The 23356-nt window shown below is 38.8% G+C and overlaps 1 protein-coding gene across 1 annotated transcript in view; it reads right to left on the reverse strand.

Annotated features, from left to right (window-relative positions):
- Window positions 1–23356, reverse strand: part of LOC136857567 (macoilin-1) — a 258858-nt gene that overhangs the window by 118063 nt on the left and 117439 nt on the right. The window contains exon 7 of the mRNA XM_067136330.2: window positions 19774–20059. Within this exon, the coding sequence (XP_066992431.2) occupies window positions 19774–20059 (286 nt within the window). The remainder of the gene's footprint in view (window positions 1–19773; window positions 20060–23356) is intronic.

Genomic DNA, 23356 nt, shown 5'->3' on the forward strand with positions numbered 1-23356 from the left:
TGACGTGAGTAACTTGGACCCAGGACCTTCAAGTACCATTCCGATATACAATATTAATCAAAGACCAATTTTACATTTATATTTTGACTTGGAGACTGAGCTTACAGAGTACTTTTCACTTTTAATACCAAAATTTTGACATAATTCATCAGGAAATCGTAATTCAAGGAAACAAATGGAAACAACAGATAACACCTCCATCTAGAATATGTAGAATCAAAGACTGATCATCACCAACACTATCTGATACAAGAGCTTTGACTGGCATAATAACTTATTTGTGGAATGATTCTTATGCCTTTTCTTTGTGCTAACATGCTGCCGCAAAAAAAAAACCCAGAAATATCCTAAAGACCTCTGCGTTGGAGTACATCAAATATTCTAGGTAATTAATATTACTTGCATATGCACGTTTATAGGTAGTGTTCGATAATTCTGCATGAATATTAATTCGTAATATTTTCGGTCCGCGTACAGAGAAGTCACTGACGAAGGCAGTCATTTCCCCGTATTTTTCCTGCATATCTTTTGCATTTTTACTTCCCTGTGTTTTCCCTGCTTTCCCTGTTTTTCCAGAAAACAGGTACCCTGTCAGATAAAGTACAATTTTACCTTAAGGTGACATACCGTATAGTAGTTCCAGATCAGTATCTTGTATATTCTTGCAAACTTTTCAAAATGTCTTAGTGCATATGCTTAGGAATCAAGTTCATGTACCGAGCCCTAACGATAGGCAAATTTTAATTAAATCTATGGGAAAGAATTATACATATATCTTTTAGGTTAAAATGGTACATGCAGCTCAACTTCATTGGGTGGTGTGCCTGAAAAGAGTTGCAGCACCTCAGGATGACAAGTTTGTTCAGCACTCTGGCTCAATGGTCAGCGTAGTGGCCTTTGGTTCAGAGGGTCCAGGGCCTAATTTCTCGCTGGGTCGGGGATTTTAATCTTAAATGGTTAAATCTCATGGGTTGGAGCCTGGGTATTTGTGCTGTCACCGAAGTCCCTCGAAATCAATCACAACAATAACACGCAGTTTCCTTAAGATGGCAGATGCCGTCCACCAATAATGGGTTAAGCTAGCTCTTTTGAGGGAGCTCCCTCATTCACTCTCGCTTTTAAGTGCAAGTCATTCAAAAGAGTCAGTTCACTCATTCATGAGCTGGGAGTGGGAAGGCTGGAGTGAGATGGGGAAATCAGACAGCTTTCCGTCTACCCAATATGAACGTACGAAATAGCGTGAGACAGATTACATTTAACTCAACAGATGTCGTCACAATATCATGTCTGGTCTGGAGCTGGAGAGTCTCTCCTGCTACACTCTTTGCATTGAAAGAACAGATTCTTTCACTAAGAAATGCAACGTAGGAAACGTAACTAATTAAATGTGATCTTTAACAAAAATGGAAAATACTATCTACAAAAACGTACATACAGAGGTGCCAACCTTTGAAGTGGGTTATCAGTAATCCCATTTCTAACTTGCGCACCCCCCCCCCCCCCCCACAAAACGTTTACAAGTTAAATACAACGCACCCCGTTTGCCCTTTCCTACAGCAATCTATTCTAAAGTATATTACACCATAAAATTTGCTCATTACCTGTTAGTTCTGTGATAAAAAATTCTTTGTAGTTTGTTTCGCACCCAGCAGCTGCTTTTCGGTGTAGGTTTTCTTGAAACATACTTCCCCCGGAGATGACATTTTTGTCTTCAGAACCATAAGCGATTCCAGTGTAGATGTACTTAACGCAGGCCTGAATTCTGTCCGATTTTTCCTAACAACACTGAAAACTTTTTCTGTGGGAGAGTTACTATGAGGTACACTTAGTACTGCAAACACAACATTACTTAAAGTTTTATATTTAATTTCTCCACTTCCATTTTTAAGCTCTGCAATGTTGCCCCAATTCACATCAATGTTAGGTCCATCTACTGTACAATATATTCAGGGAAAGTATCACACTGGTAAACTGCAAATTCCTCTTCAAGTTTGTCATTTTCACTTTCCTTGACCAAAGTTGGGAATCTTCGAACAAAATATTCAAGAGATGAATACGAAACCTTCATTCTGCGAGAGATGTCTACAACTTCGGCATGATGAAGAAATTCATCATCAAGGGGAAATTTCCTGGTAATATAACTGCAAGCTGCCATATAAAACTCTCTGACAGAATTATGAAACATCTCTTCATCACAGTCATTATCTTTCAAGTATGCCCTAGCTTTTGCTCCAATTACCAAGCCCTCATTGGCTTTCTGGTATTTCCTCCTCTTGAATTCAACACTCAAAAGGGAGGGAGATTCTGACTGAAGAGAACATGGCTGAACAAATCTGACCAATAGGTTGGTTTAAAGACCAGTAAGTTTCCTCCTAAGAAGATGTACGGCTGGAGCATCTTGTTGCAGAAATATATTCACAGAGTTAAAAACAGGAAGTGAACTCTGAAGAAAGTAGCAAAACAGTTTTGTGCGTGGGTCTTGTATGGAAGATTTCACAGTTTCAAACTTCTTGGTGGTCTCATTTTTATGGTGGGTCTCACTACAAAACATGAGTGTCAAAGCTTTCCACTGCTCAAGAACTCTATTAATAGACTGAAGAAGCGAGAGCCAACGGGTACTAAGATTTTTCAAAATTTTGTGACCCTCTGTGCCACAAACAGCCTGATAAACTTTCAACGTGTTTTGCTTTTTAGAACTCTTATCAAGATAGTAATATAACTGAACCAAAAAGTTCTCTACATTGACTGGCAATTGGGCTGCTGCTTTTTGTGCACAGATGTGTATGAGATGACATGAACAACCCAGGACATAAACAGAAGAATGCCTGTCCTTCACAAATTTGGCAACACCTTTATTTGCCCCTATCACTGTGTATGCATTGTCAGATGAAAAAGAAATGCAATTTTTCCATGGAATGGCTAAAGAAGACAATTCACTATTAATAACAGAGAAAATTCCCTCACCTATATTGTCGGTACTCTCTAACAATGACAATAGAAAAGTTGATATTTGGCCTCTCTGAGCATTAAAGAAAGATACAACTATAGGATAAAGTTTAACTGCATTTGAATCCGTACTACCATCAGTAGCCAAAGAAAAAGGTGTTATTTGCAAAAGTTCACTTATTTCCTTTTTTAGCCTTAGATGCCGTGTATTGAACCAAAGCAGAGGTTTTAGTTCTTGCACAACCATATTTCTGAGATATCTTAGAGTCGGGGAACATTGGTCTAAACAAATTTCCAGCGTGGTCTGAAACTGATAACGGAATATTATGCTCCAAAAGAAATGATGTGAACAATAATTCGGCATTTGTCACCGCAGTTTAATTACTTTTTACGAAGAACGATGAAACAGACTGGTTTCGTAATTCTGATTCACCGTATGTGTGATGTTTCTTGGATTCTATATGTCTTCTGCAATCATCTCGTCCACCGTGAGCCACAGAGAAATCACACGAACACACGCTGCAGCACACGTGGTTTTCACTAACACGTGAGGCAAGTAAGCACGGCCATTCCTTTGTGTAACCGACTCGATACTTCTGTAACACTGCTGTCTTCTTAGAAGATGCAATTTGACAATGGCTCCGCTTCATTTCACAAAACCTATCACTACTTTTCGAATCAACGTCTAGGATAATTAGAATTGAAATGCGCTAAATATACCACTCGTTCTATGCACACAACAAACCGCGCACTCGAGAACAGCAGAGCAAGAAGTAGAGCCTACCTCATGGCCGACTTGATACGTCATTCCCGCGTCATTCTAGCTAAGAGAGCAGCGTATATCTATGTAGCTGGCCGCGATTTCACAATGCTCGCGGAACACAAAACGAAGTGACGACCAAATAACTGCCAAATATGTTTAGTTGCCAACTTACAAACATTGAAACGAGGAGTGCTGACCAGTAATGCTCTAAGGGATTGAACATTTTTTACTTCTTTCCTTTTTTCGCAGAAATTAATTTTTATCGTCACTGCACTTGGTGACCTTTTTATGGAAAAGGGCAACTTTTGATGCTTCCTTCACAATAGCATTACCACAAAGCTAACCAAGAAGACAATAAATGCTACCATTAATGAACTCTTTTTTTAAAACTGGGTAAGACAAGTTTTGGAACAGACCGCCTAGTCATATTATAACTTGCCAAGTACTGAAAGGTGGAAAATATGCACTATTCCATTTATGGAAATAATTATTTTATTATTCAAAGTCAATATGGAACCAATATGATATTCATTCATTTCAGCATTTCGAATGAGTTGTTCAAAAGAGTCTGTTCGTTCATGAACGACCCATCACTACCGCCCTCCCTTGTTGGGAATCTTATGAGGGCTGCACCCGGCTAGCAAAAGCCACACAAAACTAGAATTAAGTGGGCTTTACAACAGGCTTTACGTCGCACCAACTTAGATATGTCTAGAAGAAATAAACTGAACTGACAAGAGGATCCACCTCTTCAATACATTAAGTAAATAATATTACATTAATCTTGGGACTAGTTTCAGCCACTTAGTGGCCATCTTCAGCCAAAATAAAAAATTAACCGATCATGTGATAACTAAAACATGTGTATATAAGATAAAGACAATGTTGCAGGAATAATCTTCTATATTTTAAAAGAGTTTACTAAAAGCACATTTGGCAAATCAGTCCGTCCATTCTACTGAACCGATTTCCTTCATTTTTGTTTTATTCTCTCTGGAATTTTCTGCCGGTGAATTATGAGACATTGATAGGCCTCTAAATCCAGCCAACTTTAAGTAATCATAAAATCAAATCATTAAATTACCACTCCAATAATTACAGGCGAAGGCTTACTCTAACCCGCAATACATTCTGTACTTAGCAGGTTGCTAGGCGACTAACACTTTCATTAACATTCTGATATATGATTTTCATCCTTAATATTGCCATTGCATGCAGCCATGTTTGATTACAACCTGTCAATCCAGAGAGTATACCCTTCTTCTGATCATGGAAGAATACTATTCCCTGATAGATTATCTTGGATTCTCTCACCTTTACCAGCTTCCAAATGTATTCAACAGATGGCAGAGTGTTTCTAATAACTTACATGCTGCTAAGAGAAAAAAAGTCTACGTACAAACAGAAACCATCATGACATACGCCTTGGACATTATCTGTGAACACCTATGAAAGCTGCATTAGAAAGAATGAATGCCATTTATCTTAAAAAAAGTTCTCTGCCTGGCAAGAATAACCTATGAGCTCCAAGAGGTTCGTACACTGCTCAGAATTTAAAAAGAATTATATTTCTGTATCGGTCGTGTCCACAGTAAGAAGGAAATACCCTTTTTAAATTTTCCATCATCTCTGTCTGTATGTACGCGGATCATGAGAAAACGGTTGAAGAGAATTCAATGAAAATTATGTAAAGTCTGGGAGAGGCGCTATAATCTACACTATAAATAATTTTATTCACACTGAATGAAGTGGTAGTTTAGGGGAAGGCCTAAAACTTAATCCTCAAATATGTACGCTCATATCGATAAATACTACATAACTAAAGTTATATAGACTTAAATTTCCGATCACTTATGACTTAACATTTTTACCATACTGGCTATGATAACAGAGTTATCCTTGAATTTTGATTTTTGTTGTTAAGACCATACCAACGCCGACATAGGAAAATGTAAGATTACAGTAGTTTGTGAGTAGACATCTCTGAAATTAGAACATTGGCTATTTTGATTAAAGTGGCGTTTAAGAAACAAGAGCGTTAGCCTGTTGGTAAAGTTTGAGATAATAATCCATGTGCTTGGAAGGTGAATAGTTTGCGATATGTTCCTGTCCAGTCGTGCATTATTCAAGGTCCTGAGCTCGAGTCATTTTGTCGGTAACTGCCATTCAAGTACATCCCAAAGGAGCACATGAAGAAGAAAAGAAGGAAGAAACAAGAAACTTCCAATAATACGAACTAAATTCTTGTAAATAATGTGAATACTGCATTATTGATGTAATCTAGCCTATATTATTAAAAAGTTTACTAAAAACAGCTTTGTCTAATCCGTCCAGCCGTTCTAGTAGACCGATTTGCCACATTATTTTTTTTATTCTCTCTGGAATTAACTGATGGTGAATCATCAGACACTGATAGGTCTCTAAGTTCAGTCAACTTTGAGCGAGCCTAAAATCAAATCGCTAAATGACCACTCCAATACTTGCAGGCAAAGGCTTACCCCAGCCCGCAATACATTCTGTACTTAGTGGTTGCCAAGTGACTAACACTTTCATTAATATTCTGATGCATACGATTATTTTTTTGCAAGTTGCTTTACATCGCACCGACACACATAGGTCTTATGGCGATGATGGGACAGGAAAGGGCTAGAAGTGGGAAGGAAGCAGCTGTGGCCTTAATTAAGGTACAGCCCCAGCATTTGCTTGGTGTGAAAATGGGAAACCACTGAAAACCACCTTCAGGGCTGCCGACAGTGGGGTTCGAACCCACTATCTCCCGAATACTGGATACTGGCCGCATTTAAGCGACTGCAGCTATCGAGCTCGGTGTATATGATTTTAATCCTTAGTAATGTGACTCCATGCAGTCATGTTTGATTGATTACTACCTGTCACGCCAGACAGTATTCATTTCCTCTGATCATGGAAGAATACTATTCTCTGCTATATACTCTGATTCTACGACCTTCCCCAGCTTCAAAATATACTAAACAGATGGCAGAATGTCCCTAATAACTTGCATGCTGCCAAGAGAAAACAGTTGACATACGCACAGACAGTAAGTTATCAAGTCGATTAGCCTTCTGCAGTGTTTTCCCTTGGGACTGTTTTCACTGACAGCTCGGCTATCATAACCTAGATATCTGCTAGTTAGTATTTCAAGTTGATTTACGTTGCACTGACACAGACAGGTCGTATGGTGACGATGGGATAGGAAAGTGCTACGAGTGGGAAGAAAGTGGCCATGGCATTAATTAGGGTACAGCCCCAGCATTTACCTGGTGTGAAAATGGGAAACCACGGAAAAAATCTTCAGTGCTGCCGACAGTGAGATTCGAACCCACTATTTCTCGAATGCAAGTTCACAGCTGCGCACTCCTAACTCGCCCGGTTTACACAATATTAATACGTACGAAGGTAATCCCAAAAATAAGGTCTCCTATTTTTTTAATAAATACATAGACCTGTTTATTTCTATAATGGTTTACATCATTTTACAGCTTGAATATTTAGCTATTTTTCTACATAATCATCATTTTGTTTGATGCATTTTTTGTAGAGGCTGTGACAGTTTTTGTATGCCCATGTCATACCAGCACGTTGTTCAGGAAGTTGTGAATCTCACCTTTCACCCCGTCGTCGGTGCTGAATCACTTTCCAGCTAAATGTTCTTTCAACTTAGGGAACAAGTGATAGTCACTGGGCGCCAAGTTGGGACTATAGCGTGGGTGGGTGATGACTGCTGATGTTCCACTGAAATTGTTGCAGGAGAGCAACGCTTTACCGGGCGAGCGTTGTCATGGAGAATGTTTACGCCCTTGGTCAACATTCCTCTTCTCCGGTTCTGAATTGCCCGTCTGAGTTTTTTCAGGGTCTCACAGTAACTCAGCATTAATTGTGGTCCCAGCGGGAATAAAGTCGATACACAATACCCCTTTTCGATACCAAAACACTGTTGTCACGACTTCACCGCCAGATTGTGTTTGTTTGAATTTCCGCGGCTTTGGCGAAGAGGGATACAGCCACTGGCGTGATTGTTGCTTGGTCTCAGGTGTAAAGTGAAACGCCCAGGTTTCGTCACCCGTGACAATTGAGTCCAAAAAGTTGTCTTGTTCGGCTGCAAAGCATTGAAGAAATGCGCGGGAAGAATCAACTCGTTGCCAAATGTGGTCTTCAGACAGCATGCATGGCACCCATCTTGAGCACACCTTCTGGTATTTCAACTTTTTCGTTTAAATTCTGTGAGCGGGGCTTCAAGAAACCTCAGGAACCAAAGTGCAGAGATCATCCAGGGTGATCTGCCGATCTTCACGCATGATTGTCTCAACCTTCACGACTGTCTCGAAGGAAATTGACAGTCTCCCGCTTTGATTGTTGATGAATTTTAGTCCGACCAGCTTCAAACTCTCTACACCACTTACAAACATTTTTGACATCCATGCACGACTCACCATACACTTCCGTCATTTGGCGATGGATTTCAACCCGTTTAGTACCTTTTGCGTTCAAAATCTGAATAACTGCGTGCACTTCGCACTTGGTGGTAACATCCAATGGGAGCTCCATTCTCAACGGCTGCCAAGCCAAGACTGAGTGCCTCAGTGTGGCGTGTGTATGTTTATATGCGAGCGCAGGAAACTTTCTTCACAATATTGTGACCAACAGCCACACGAACAGAGTTCTGTATTTATAAAAAAAAATAGGAGACCTTATTTTTGGAATTACCCTCATATTTCAGTCATTGAAAACCTGCAACCTGTTTTCCAGTCAGTGACCAGGTAAGGGATGGAATGAATGAAGTTCAATCTTGTGGCGAGGATAGGAATTGTGTTGGCTGCCGAAGCCTGTCGCAATCCTCTGGGGCAATGATTAATGACTGACAGATGAAATGAAATGACAGTGGAATGTGTTGTTGGAATGAAAGATGACAGGGAAAACCAGAGTACCCAGAGAGAAACCTGTTTCGCCTCTGCTTTGTCCAGCACAAATCTCACATGGAGCGACTGGGATTTGAACCACGGAACCCAGCGGTGAGAGGCCGGTGTTCTGCCACCTGAGCCACGGAGGCTACACATATTTCAGTCATCATCATCATCATCATCATCATATTACAGTTCCTGTTTCTTGGGTACTGTTGGAGAGCCTCTTCCATTCTGTCTTATTGAGATTGATCTGTTGTTAATGACGTCCTCCAATGTCCTTCCCTGATTTGCAATGTCCATCTTTATAACGTCCATCCAGTGGGTTCTTGGTCTTCCCATCATCCGTTTCCCTACCACGTGTCTCTCCAAGTTAATATATGCTGTCCTTCATGCCCAAACCACCTCAGTCTGGACATGCTGACCCGATCTAACAATCATGTAACAATCCCAGCTTCCTTCCTAACCACATCATTTCTTAACTTGTTCAGTTTTTTTTTTTTTGAATAGTGGAACTAAGGAACTTCATCTTGGATGTCTGCAACCTTCAGTCTTAGTGAGGGTGCAGGTTTCAATACCATAGGTGAAGATTGGTATGAAGTACTGATTGAACATTACCAGCTTTGATTTTGTTGGAACTTCGGGATCCCAGAGGAGTGTTCGTACTTGTTGGTAAAAGTGAGGGCTCTTCTGCACTCTGTTTGCCACCTCCTTTGTGGCTAGTGTATCTCGAGATATTACATTGCCAAGGTACGTAAAGCTCTCCATACTTTCTAGTGGATGGTTTCCTAGCATGATGTTTGCTTGTCGTCCCTCTCTGTTTATTGCCATCACTCCTGTTTTTAGTTTGCTTATCTTCAGACAACTCTGGAACTTAACCTTCCATTCATTGAGTCTCGACTGTACTTTGTAACCTTCTTTTGATAATAATAAATAAAATCATGAATAAAAAAATATAAATAAAATTACTCAAAAACTTAATAAAATTAATAAGCATAATTAACCGAAGTGTCCGTAGTATGGGCGCCAGAGTTCACCAGAATGGATCCCTCGAATTTAGATAAGAGCATGATAGACTTTATATCCCAGGGCGTGTACATAATGCTGCGTACTGGTACATCTGCTGCAGGCCTTACCTAACCTCCTGAAAACGACTAATTAGGTAGGAACTGCACCTAGGTTCATCAATAACACTAATTCTAAAATAGCTAACTATATTCTTAACAAATTCCGTGCATGAGCACCTCATCAACATACAACATTATACATATAATACACACATAAAATATTGCTGGAAGACTCCATATTTACAACAACAACAATAATGAAAATCGTGGGAAAACGAAAGCGAGAACTAAGCTACCATTTGTAGATAGTCCGATGAACAATGTACATGTATGAAGATAAATACCCTTCACTGTCTCTATATCTTCGACTTACCGATTCTCATAATCGGCAGTTATCACATCACACAGATACTGTACCTTGTACTACTGTGTTCACATATTTTAACACTTGTTGTAAAGATATATACACACGTCTGTCGATCCTCAACATAAATTATGGAAAGTCTGAGATAGCTTTCACCAACATATAATGCTAGGCCACCACAAGTGCTACAATACTTAATGCGCACGCACTCTACACAATCAGCCACTTTCCACGAACATAACAAGACTACGCTCCACGAACGTTTCAAGTCCAGTCCATTGCAGCCGTGTCACTCCAGTACCGTGTATCAGCACTACTTCCTTCTCGTACAGTGCGTCAGTTGTAGTTTTCTTATACAATGTCACTGGTTGTAGTTATCTTCCTTCTCGTTCCTTTACAATCACCTCTACAATCACCCTTACAATCATCCAGGTTGCCGCCGTATGATCAACCATTATAGACATCAACATCCCCCTCCTCTCAGATGATACGCCTGGATTGGTGCTTGCCCACCAATCATGAGTGATCTCTGGTCAAGACCAAGCCCTGAACTACTTCTTCCTCCCAAGACAATAAACTCTGGGGTATATTCCATGAGTCACCAAATTTTCCTAATACAACAACAAGCTCATCTCATCAGGCTGGGATATATACATGACACATGAATTTCCCGACACAAGTACATCACAACAAACACTAGGGTAGCCATATGACTCATTCAAATTACCAGAGTTATTAAAGCAATGTTTTCCCACTCGTGCAAAACAAATTACTCATACCTACATATGTGGATATCTTCCAGCTTACCAATATAAATGGCAAAATATACAAATGAAATATAATAATAATGATAATGATGATAATAATAATAATAATAATAATAATAATAATAATAATAATAATAATAAATCGAATACTGACAATAATATCTATAACTTCTACATATAATTCGGGGGTGTGATATATGTACTATCACAACTTCTTCCTCAGTTTCCCCCCAGATCATAACATCAGTGAAGGCCAAAGCATTTAGTTCACCAGAGGTTTAATTAATGTTCATTATGTCATCCAGGATGGTGATAAACAATAATGGGGTTAGTGCACTGCCTTGCTGGACTCCACTTTTGGTCTTGAACCAGGATGAATGTCCATCACCCAATCACACACAGCTGGTACAGTTCTCATACAGCATCTGAACTTTCCTCACAGTCCCTCTGGCACATTCCTTTTTCTCAGGCATTCCCGTATCTTCTCTCTTGCAATGCTGTCATATGCCTTCTCAATGCCAAGGAAAATTATAAACAGGTCTTTGCCTTTTTCCCCATTATTTTTCCATTAACATACGAACACTGAAGATGTGGTCTGTTTTGGACCTGTTAGACCTGAAGCCATACTGTTCCTCTTCAAACTGTGGCTCTAAGATGACTCGCAATCTGCTCTCTAAGATTTTCTGAAGAATCTTAAGCCCATGGAAAGGAGTGTTATTCCCTGGCAGTTGGAGAATTTTTGGCGATTTCCTTTCTTAAACAGGGGGATAATAACACCCTTGCTCCAATCAGTAGGTATCTTGCCATCTTTCCAAACTGCAATGAGCACTCTGTGTAGCCACTGTAAACCCTGGACTCCTCTGCTTTAATATTTCAGTCATTGTGTGTTCCAAATTAAAATGTAAACACTGTAAAACTGTTTATTTAAATGAAAAATCTTCATTATTGTCAGCATAATTGCGCGAGTTACATTGGAGTTGAGCTTATCACAAGTGTTGTGCGCAAGCGGTGTCTGGATTAGCGTGGAATCGCACGCAAGCACTCGATTCTGCGGGACATAACAAAACTGTCTGGCTCTCCACAGCAACCGAGTGATTATGAACGAGCAATAGAACACCAGAAGTTCAAACTACTCTGTTGCGTCTTCTCCGTGATAACACTGAAATAGTGCATTTTTGCAGTTAATGTTTACCATGGAAACCATGGAAAACCAACTTCAGGGCTGCCGAGAGCGAGGCTCGAATCCATTATCTGCCGGATACAAGTCCACGGCTACGCACCTCAAGAGCACTGCCAACTCACCCGGTAAGTCATGGCAACTAACTTTTCCTTCCAACGAATGCGGATTCTACGAGACAAATGGAAATATACAGATGGGAGTGGAGAGCATAAGATGCTGTTAATGGCCTGAGGGGAATAAGTTGAAATTTTATATTTATTTTTTACGTAGTATTCCTTGTCCGGCTACTCATTCCTGCCACCCAGCAAACAAAAGTTTCTGGGGAGAACACAGATTCTGTACGACCATTAATAAAGCACAGGGACAAATTCTTGAAACAGTAAGTGTCTACATAGCCGAACCAGTATTCAGTCACGGCCAATTGTATATTGCACTACCTCGGGCAAGATCGTTTAAAAATATTAAGGTCCAGACACGCCCGAATGATCGAAACACAGTGAATATTGTATGGAAAGAATTATAAATTACATTATGAATGAATCAATTACAGTATTATTTACTGGTATTAAATGTTGATACAACTATTGAAAAGGGCAGGGAAAATACCAATACTACGACAGGCATATAAAGATGAGTTATCTGACCTATTTATAACGAATGTTGCGGAGCAGCACGGATCCACTAGTTATACCATTAAAATACATATAATAACAGAAGTTATAATTGTGATCATCTTGTCATAATATGACTGAGTTAGGACCTCAGGCAATGAAGTAAATCTCTATAGTGAAATGTACAGTATATCTAATGTCTGATGTAGAATAAACACTGACATGCTAGAGGAAGCAGGCAGGCCATGGAAATAAAGCAGTGGACTAATGTAATATTATTTACTTGATATATTGTATTGAAAAGCTGGACTCTTATCAATTCAATTTATTTCTTATAATTGCAATTCAATATGGAACAAAAATGAAATTTATAGCTTGTAACATATGTCTAACGGCGATGATGGGATAGGAAAGGCCAAGGAATGAGAAGGAAGCGGCCGTGGCCTTAATAAAGGTACAGCTCCAGCATTTGCCAGGTGTGAAAATTGGAAACCATGGAAAACCATCTTCAGGGCTAACGAGAGCGAGGCTCGAATCCATTATCTGCCGGATACAAGTCCACGGCTACGCACTTCAAGAGCACTGCCAACTCACCCGGCAAGTCATGGCAACTAACTTTTCCTTCCAACGAATGCGGATTCTACCAGACAAATGGAAATATACAGATGGGAGTGGAGAGCATAAGATGCTGCGGAAAAACGAAAAACTGGGCGAGTTGGCTGTGTGGTTAGGGGCGCGCGCGGCTGTGAACTTGCATCCGGGAGATAGTGGGTTCGAATCCCACTGTCGGCAGCCCTGAAGATGGTTTTCCACTGTTTCCCATTTTAACACCAGGCAAATGCTGGGGCTGTACCTTAATTAAGGCCATGGCCGCTTCCTTCCAACTCCTAGGCTTTCCTATCCCATCGCCACCATAAGACCTATCTATGTCGGCGCGACGTAAAGCCACTAGCAAAAGAAAAAAAAAAGAGAGAATGTACGAATATTAATGTTATTTGCTTTATGTCCCACTAACTACTTTTACAGCTTTCGGGGACGCAGAGGTGACGGAATTTAGTCCCACAGGAGTTTTTACGTGCCAGTAAATCTACAGACACGAGGCTGGAGTATTTGAGCACCTTCAAATACCACCAGACTGAGTCAGGATCGTGCCTGCCAAGTTGGGGTCAGAAGGCCACTAACCCCGGCCAATGTATCAATAATAATGAGTAAATTTACTATGTGTAGGATGTTAAGTGAGGAAATTATCAGCTATGAAATCTTTGCGCTGCATACTGTTTATTTTTGGTGAGTACAGCAGTAAACCATTTTTTTTAGAATCTGCTTTACATCGCACTGACTCAGATAGGTCTTATGGCAAAAATGGGATAGGAAAAGGAAGGAAGCGACTGTGGCCTTAATTGAGGTACAGCCCCAGCATTTGCCTGATGTGAAAATGGGGTTCGCACTCACTATCTACGTGACCCAAACCGTATAGGCACTTGCTCGGTTTATGCTAAACTATTAATGTAGTCCCACAGATTGTCCATAATATGTGCCAATGACATGAGACAGTGGATATCAGTCCCCTCACAATGTGTGTATTTTGGAATGTCCATTCGTGTCCCAAACCATCTTCCACACAATGGTTCTTTCACTTTGGGAACGAGGTCAAAATCACATGAAGACAGCTTCAGTAAGTAGGGCACGTGTTCCCACACTTCCTACCCCCAGGACCCTCGTTCCATACAGCTTCTGCTGCATGTGGTCTGGCATTGTCATGGAGAAGACAAAGGCGTTTGTCGCTAAAGGCACAATGTAACGAAGGTTCTGTAGTAAGTAGCCATTACCACTGTGCCATGTAAAATCACACCCCTCATGTCATAAGCCACAATGACCATCAGCTTCATGGGATAAGGATTTTCCCAGAACTTCCGTCTTCATTGTGATCCTGCAGGTAGCCATATTGCAGACTGGCGTTTGAGCTCCGCTCCATATGCCCTGACCCAAAATTCATTCATGGTCACTATTCTCTCTAGCATTTGCTCACCTTCCTGCCTGTAGTGTACCTAATAGTCAGAGCAAGTGGTTTACTGTGTCCACTTTTGCACATCTGTGAGTGAACGTGGCACCCACCGGGATGCAATTTTATGCAGATGAAGATTTTCCCGTAAAATTCTGTGGATGCCTTGTTTCTTAATGCCTGTTTCTGCTTGTAACTCTAGTGGTGTCCATCTTCTGTCCATTGGGGTTAAAGACCACTAGGTTGCAGCTTATAAAAATGACCAAACTGAGCGAGATGGCTAGGTGATTCGAGTGATGTAGTTGTGGGCTTGCATTCAGAGATAGTAAGATGACGGATTTTTTTCAGTTTACTATTTACACACCGAGCTCGATAGCTGCAGTCGCTTAAGTGCGGCCAGTATCCAGTATTCGGGAGATAGTAGGTTCGAACCCCACTGTCGGCAGCCCTGAAAATGGTTTTCCGTGGTTTCCCATTTTCAGACCAGGCAAATGCTGGGGCTGTACCTTAATTAAGGCCACGACCGCTTCCTTCCCACTCCTAGCCCTTTCCTGTCCCATCGTCGCCGTAAGACCTATCTGTGTCGGTGCGACGTAAAACAACTAGCAAAAAAAGAAAAAAGAACTATTTACACACCAGGCTGCAAATTAATTAAGCCCATGATCGCTTCCATGTTTTATCCCATCACCACCAAAGAACTATGTCGGTGCAACATAAAACAAATGACATAAAAGCTATCACGACAGCAATCACCACCATTGCCAGTAAGTTTGCTAACATGACACAGCAATATTTCTCTGTCGGTAATGATCGCAGTTGATTGTCTTGGTAATAAAGATCTAAATTCATAAATATCTCCATTATTAGTCTACAACTTGTAGAGTAAAAATGTATCAAACAGAAATGATTAAACAAGATTCCTCACAATATCGTGAAGTGCACTTTTTAGCTAGAACTATTATTTCCAGATATATTTGGAAATTCAGGAATATCCCAGTTTTTTCCATCCATGGTAAAAACATTTGAAACAAAAAATTTAATTTATATTTTACACAACTTTTATTACGTACAGGTTTTCAATACAGCTAATGAAACCAGAGAAATATGACATTTCCCCCTTTGGCAATCACCACCATTGCCAGTTTGCTATGCCATTGTACACTAATCGAATAATATCTAGCCCTGTGCACACTTCAGTTATCCCTGAAATTTAATAGAGTTCCCAGAAATTCTGTTCAGACGTTTCTCTGTGATGTCAATACAAGTAAATGGACAGAAAAAATTGAACTGAACCTATTTTCCACATTTGTACACTTGATCCAAGGTAAACACAAAATACGAGGCAAAAATTTTAAGTGTACAGTTAAATTATACTGTAATTTGATATCTATTGATAATGCATCTTTATTAGAAAGGCCACCTCTTAGAGATAAAAATTAAATACAACAGTTCTCTGGTAGCAATTTGCCTCTTGCTCACTGAAAGAGACTCAACGTTGCTCCAGTTGTCAAATGGGTGAACTTTCCTCCTACTATAGCTTTGCAACTACTATGCTAGATCAGCAGCCCCGTACAAAAGAGAGGGCGGAAAAAAGTACCATGACATACTCCAACCCTTGTATTATCAACATTTATTGTTTAGCCCTTTCCTTATTGCATTTCATCATTAAGATCAGGTCAATAAGTTCATAACTCAATAATGTGTAGATGATATATAACACTCACAAAAAAACCAATGAAAACAAAAGAGTTGCATTCATTTCAGCTTTTATGATCCCGGCCAAAGCATGTGAAATTTTTGAAATGAAATATTATATCCCTATGGTTAAGATTCTATGCAAAACTGGATCACGATAACAGCAGTCGTGTAAAAATGCAATCTGGCTGGCAAAAGCACCATATTTCAAAGAGATGTACAACATGAAAGATAAAAATACACTAGCACCTGCAGTACGATTACAACATATTTTGAAATGTTAACATGTAGTCACCAGGCTAATTAAATTGTACTTGTGTCACATGCAAGGAATTAATGAGTTCATGATACAGTAAGTCTTACAGTTAGCTGAGATCTTGTAATTGAAATTTAAAATTAAAAACTAACAAGATTTCTAATGATCAACTTTATGAAAAATATGCCACCATTCACAAGTAGATCCACAGTTTCATAGTCATTTCAATTGATTCGATATGCATTACAGTAAATGATGGATCAATGAATAATCCTGAAACTGCCCTCATTCATTCATGAAAGCCCAACATAAAGAAATCATATGGCATACTCATTATGGCCCATATTTAAAGAAGTTTTTTCTCCATAATTGTTTGATTCTAGTTAATAACATATACCAGGCAGGCAATGGTAAGCAAGCACTATCAAAATTTCTTGATTAATGTGAAACTCCTTGAACATCTGACACAAAATTGAATTGGAAGGAGTAAACTTAATTGTATTTTGTTAACAATGTATAGAAGTAAAAGGCAAATCTTCAGCAACTAATTACATAAGGATACAATTCACATATTAAAGATGTTTTTGATAAATTCCCAGAACATGACGTGTTCACTCTGATTATTAATTTAATTCTGTTCATGATGTATTTGATGTATACACGGAAAATTACGTTCCCTTCTAACTGTAGCAGCAATCGCTAATCTGCCACACTATGTATGTGACATTCTGTAATTCTTTATGGGACTGGTTTCAAATCTTATGACTACAATAAATTTCCACGAATAGTGTTTGAATGCTGATAAACTTAACCAAAATAGGTATTTATTTGATCCTGTAATGACTTGTCTGAATGCATTAACCTTTACATTGCAAGCATGGAGAGTGACCGCTGCTCTGCTGCGCCCGTAATATTGCGAGCGTGACATTCTTCTGACTTTATCAACGCAGCATGTCGACCGCCAGTAGAGCGCACGATCTTACCGAATCCGGGGTTGTAAGAGTGCTATCCTCATTAGAATCGGAAGATGAATATTCCGATTTTAGTGATTTCGAGAATAATGATGATAGTGATGACATCGATTATAATGAAAGTACAGAAGTTGTCCAACCAGCCGGGGACAAACCGCTTAGACTGACAGAGACACATTTTCCTTCCCCTGTACCACCCACCCCGAAGAAGAGATTTCCTGCTAGGTACTGCCATGTGTGTTCAAACACCACGCTTGATGAGAAAAAGAGGAAAGAAAGTAGATATATGTGTGAAAAATGCGACGTTGGACTCTGTGTACACCCCTGCTTTGGAAACTACCATACCCTAGTAAGGTACTGAAGGAGATGAACTTGTTTTGTGCGAATGAACACTTCCAAAGGAGACATGCGATTTGAAAAAATGTAGGCTGCCCACAGTTTTAGAATTACCAGTTTTGTACAACCCTTGATTAACTGGTACGGACCATTTTTTATTTTGATATCAAACCAAGATGTACAGGAATTCTTAATGCATTCTCAGTGTTTTATCTTGAATAATATTTTACCGTAAGATTTAGATACATTTTTACTCATTTTAGACACCCCTGAAGTTACTGTCTTCAGTTTAGTTATATATCGGTGATTGGTAGTGGACAGCTAGGACCACCTGTAGCCACTGAAACATGTAAGTTGAGATTTTTACTGTTATTTTTAAATATTAGTTCGATTTTTGTTCAATTGTTGGCCTTTCATGTTGGACAACCTTGAATTTCCTGCGCAACATATAGCTAATTTTGTGTTAGAAAAATCAGTTTAGGACCTTCCATATTTAGTATAAAAATATATGACAAGCAGGCAAGAACCCTCTGGTTTTTCCCATCTTATTTCCAACTTTTATGTATTGAAGTGAATTATTAAAAATAATTCAGTATAGGGCTTTTACATAGGAGAATTTATCTCAGCAATGAAAAGGTTAAATAAACTATTTAAAATAGTTTATGTTGGATCCACCTTGTCAATACACTTTTAATGACTGAAAATTATTTATTTTATTATACGTGTTTCAGTAAAAATATCCACTTACTTCATCAGCGATGTCAGTTCAAGGAATAAAAAAAATATTGTTTTACATTCCTTGAATTGAAACAATATTGTTTTATACTGTTCCTTGAATTGACATCACTGATGAAGGGAATGAATATTTTTCCTAAAGCACATATGATAAAATAAATAATTTTCAATCATTAAAAGTGTATTGACAAGCTAGACTCAACAAACTATTTTAGTTTCTTTAATAGTGTTTGAATGGCAACAGCTGCAGCATTACCTCATATGTCAGATACGAACTGACATACCAGGACAATTACAAACATTCTGTTTCTACCATTTCACTAATAAAATACACCTCAATTCCCCATTTGGTGCTGTCCAGAGCAAGGAAGACTACCACAGTAATTCAAAAAAATGTATTCTTTGAAAACAGACTTTTTGCAAACTGAAACCCAGCCCATGTGCCAGCGAAATTAACCAATTATGGTTAAAATTTCCAACCCTGCCGGGAATCGAACCCGGGACCCCTGTGACCAAAGGCCAGCACGCTAACCATTTAGCCACAGAGCCGGACTGCAATTAAAATAATTTGTAATGAATACTCATTCAATAAATAAATTAATTCATAAGTACTGCACTCCATGCAATCATTCTTGTTATAATAATGCTATGACCATTAAAGCTTTCTCTATACGTTCATGGAAAACAAAGCTTTCTGTATCAGTTGGTTTAGAAAATAGAGATCTTTGAATAGAACCATCGAAAATTTTGAATAGTTGTAAGTGTAATTACTTCTAGAACATTTTCATAACAAATGGTAGACCAATACTATGACTAAATTTAATATGATTTTGTAGGATTAAAATCTATAAATGACAATGTTTTCAATTTTTAGAATTCAGATTCCCCTTAAACAGAACAGAAACACAAGAATGCCATTCATAATTTCCTATGTAACTCTGTACTCTTAGGTTATGAAATGGAATCGATACAAAACGGTACAATGAACAACAGGGCATGGTGATCTTAACGACCAGTTGGTTTTAGTACTAAGGAAGCAGCTCGCAAAGAAACTTGTAGCACAGCAATGTGAACATAAGACAAGTCCTATCATGTCACTAGAAAAGAAAATAGGGTAGATTCTGTGTACAATAAACTACTACAAAATGAATGACTACTTACCCCACTCTTTCTATAAATTCGAGCTCTGTGTGAATGCTGCCATTACTGTATTTACTGGCAGCTTTGTCAGATGTGCACTTGCCGTTCGCTGTAGTGCTGTTGCTATTATTAGTACTACTACTACTACTGCTGCTGCTATTTTCTGCTTCTGCCGCTGTTGCTGCTGCTGCAACCTTTTCTCGTTCCCCTTTGTCTAGCGATTTTCTATGATTGTTTTTTGTAGTGGACGACTGTGTGGTACTGTGTACTATGCCGTTCGATATCGCTGTGTCGTTCGAAGACACACCTAAAATAAAAAATTACAAACAAGAACAATACAGGCGACAGTCACAAATTCTCTCAATGCAAAGGAATAATAATAATAATAATAATAATAATAATAATAATAATAATAATATATAAGGTGGTGGTAGTTATTGCTTAAAGAAATACAACCAGGCAACCATCCTCCCCTTAACATATTCTTGCTGGAAATGGTCACATGGTCTTTCAGACCGGATAAGAACAAGGTTAAAAATGCGGGTGCAATTTTATAAATATATCATTTTATAGCTACATATCAGAGAAAATATTGTTTGAGATGAATAAAATAAGCTTTAAAGCTGAATGAATATGCAAGATTCACACAAAAATATATTTTTTATTACAATACCAACTTTTCAGTAACTGCACAGAAACGTCATATTGAAATGCCGAAAATTCATGCTGAACGTGAAAGAACATTCCTAAGCATGAACAATCAACAATTACTGTGATAAAAATACAAGTGGTGTAAGCTCTTTACAAAGTAGCATACACAGCACTTTGACGATGGTGGTGGTGATGATGCTTGTTTAAAGGGGCCCAACATCTAGGTCATCGGTCCCTAATGGTACGAAATGAGACGAAATGCACTGACAATTTTAAAGTCCAAAGTTCATCCAATGACTAGAATTTAAGATGCGACGATGAAGAATGAAAGGATAAATATGAATTTAAAATAATCAGCAGAGCCAACTCACAATACTGAAAGTTAAGAATAATTCCAAAATCGATCCACTGACTAGAATTCAAAAAGATGACTATGCACAATGATTATGAACTTAAAACAATCAGTGGATCTGACCAGCAATACATCACCTTTCCAGAAACTATACTGAACAATTAGTATTACTGACCAAGGGACTGCTTACAAACCACAATTCTGAATCAATGATTCTTGTTGTCCAAAGCGGCCCAAAATCCAGGTCAAAGGGCCCCTCATAATGGTACTTATCGCTAGTAAAGTAGAACCATGGTATTTCTCAACTTGTGGTACTAATCAAGAGTAGTGTAGACTCATGGTGTTCCAAACGTTATGGTACTAAATCAACAAATTAATCTAAAAAGCCACCTAATCGATACTTTATTTCTTTTGCCTTCGGCAAACTTAAAAATACATTAACAAACACAGTACATGTTTCGACCACTTAGTGGTCATCTTCAGCTGTATATAAAAAATCTTAGATGATAACATTTAAAAGCAAGCACATTGGAACTTAAAACTATCCCATGGGAATCCAAAAACTATTGTTCTAGATGCTTTAAATGAAATGGAAGGTGAGGGGGGGGGGGGGGTAAGTAGATTTATGTGAATGATACTTAAATTACAGTATCGTTTACAATTGTGTTTAAAAACTTAAATGATGAAAAACATATTTAAAATATTTAAAAGCGTCTATGGTAAAATTCTTTTTGATAACATTAGGTGGCGTGAATAAAAAGTTCGTGTTTGTAATAATCTTCAGGCATTTGTGAGAAAATAATAACTTAATTAAAATTCGCGTCTGTGGTGATGTTAAACACTTTGTTTTTAATAAACATACTTTAAAATATTCTAAAGTGTCTATGGTAAGGCACTTATTCAAAAACACTTGTGCTTGAATGAAAGTTTATGTCATATGCACCAGTCTTCAGGTATTTATTGTATATATTTAATAACTTCCTTGAGTGATATTCTTGTGGTTAAAAGGCCGTGTTGACTGTTTAACTTCCGAGAATTGCTCTTCAGAATGTGATAAAAGAAATTGTGTTAGTCGTTTAACTTGCTAAAACCCTGAGGTGGCTTCTGTTATATAAAATGGCGATCTGATTCGGGCAGCTTGCCTCGCGATCTGTAACCAGCAGGAGATCGTAATAGATTAAAATATGACATATGATAAAAGTAAAAAGCTCCGAATTCTAAATAGATAGCGGGAAGATATTTGTATTAGAGATTGCGTGGCCTTGACTTACCTTATCTGGCAAATGTTTAATCCGCGTTGCCTTGGAGAACTGCCTTCGTGCACGACCTAGTGTGATAGCGGTGTGACATGGTCTGATTGTTCGTGGAATATTCCGGAGAAAGGGGAAGTAGAGTTGTGTAGTCATCTATAGAGCGTTCCAACCTTAAATTGCAGTACAGCGTAGATGGAGCGCGCTGTTGCGAAATCGACTCGTGAAGATCACGCTCGAGTGTGACTCAAACAGGACGTCACAGTTCCACATTTTTCGTTTGTAATTTCGTAATTTTAAATTCACTCATGAATTAATATTTGTAGGATGGTAAAATAAATACAACACACCTTAATCACTGGCGTTGCTCTCAGACATTGGACGTACACCTTCTATCATTTCTGCAAGGACTGATCTTCCCGCTTTGGATGAACCAGGTTCGGGACATTACCTTGAGGATGATCCGGACGATGAAGAAAGTCGTATTAAAAACTTTTCATCGTCGACATCGTCCTGTAATTCGTCTGTTTTCCACAAATCTCTCTTCATTTTTCTTTACTTCCTTCACGCAATTTGCCCAATTGTCTTATGTTTTTATGGCATAAAAATATCAGTTCAGCATTTGGAACAAAACCATATTCATTACCCGCGTGGACTAAAGCAAATCACGGTCCTCGGCTTTTCGGTGGCCTAAGTCCCGAACTCACCCCTTCAATGCCGTCCTGCCGTGCACTTTTCACTGTCGTATCCTTCCATTCTTTTGTCACTGTCTGTACAATATTTACCCACGATTCATCTGTGTAAATTATAGCTTTATTTTGTGCCCTCAAATGTTTTATCTCCCTGAGATATCTGTGCCTCCAATTAATGATTTCATCGGTTTCAATGAAAGCTGCTTTATTACCCCGTCTTAAATAACGGAAGCCTATATCATGTAAGAAGCGATACAACGTAGTTTTGGAAAATCGTGGCAAAGAAACTTCTCCATTTACCCGACTCAAAATCACGTTCAGTGGCGGTGGTATGTTAGCAAACAAAAGAGAGTGAACCACCCGACGCACTCCACTTCGCACAATTTCATCATATTTAATTTTCCTTTTTCTGCCGTCCTTCTGTTTTTTGCTTTTTTTTTTTTTTTTGCGGGAGTTCGCAAAGGACCATGTGTGTGTTCCTTCCTTATAGTATAGATTGTTCTTTCGGAACAACCCGTAGCTTAAGCAGTTTCACTGACTGCGCTGCTCATATTCATAGACTTTTAAAAATAATCCAGGACACTCATTAAAATATTGCGTTCTTTTCCCCTGAGTTTACCTACGGAACGTTTCTTTTTAATTTGACAATCCACTGTACA

The sequence above is a fragment of the Anabrus simplex genome, chromosome 1, assembly GCF_040414725.1.
Source record: "Anabrus simplex isolate iqAnaSimp1 chromosome 1, ASM4041472v1, whole genome shotgun sequence".
NCBI classification, from domain to species: domain Eukaryota; kingdom Metazoa; phylum Arthropoda; class Insecta; order Orthoptera; family Tettigoniidae; genus Anabrus; species Anabrus simplex.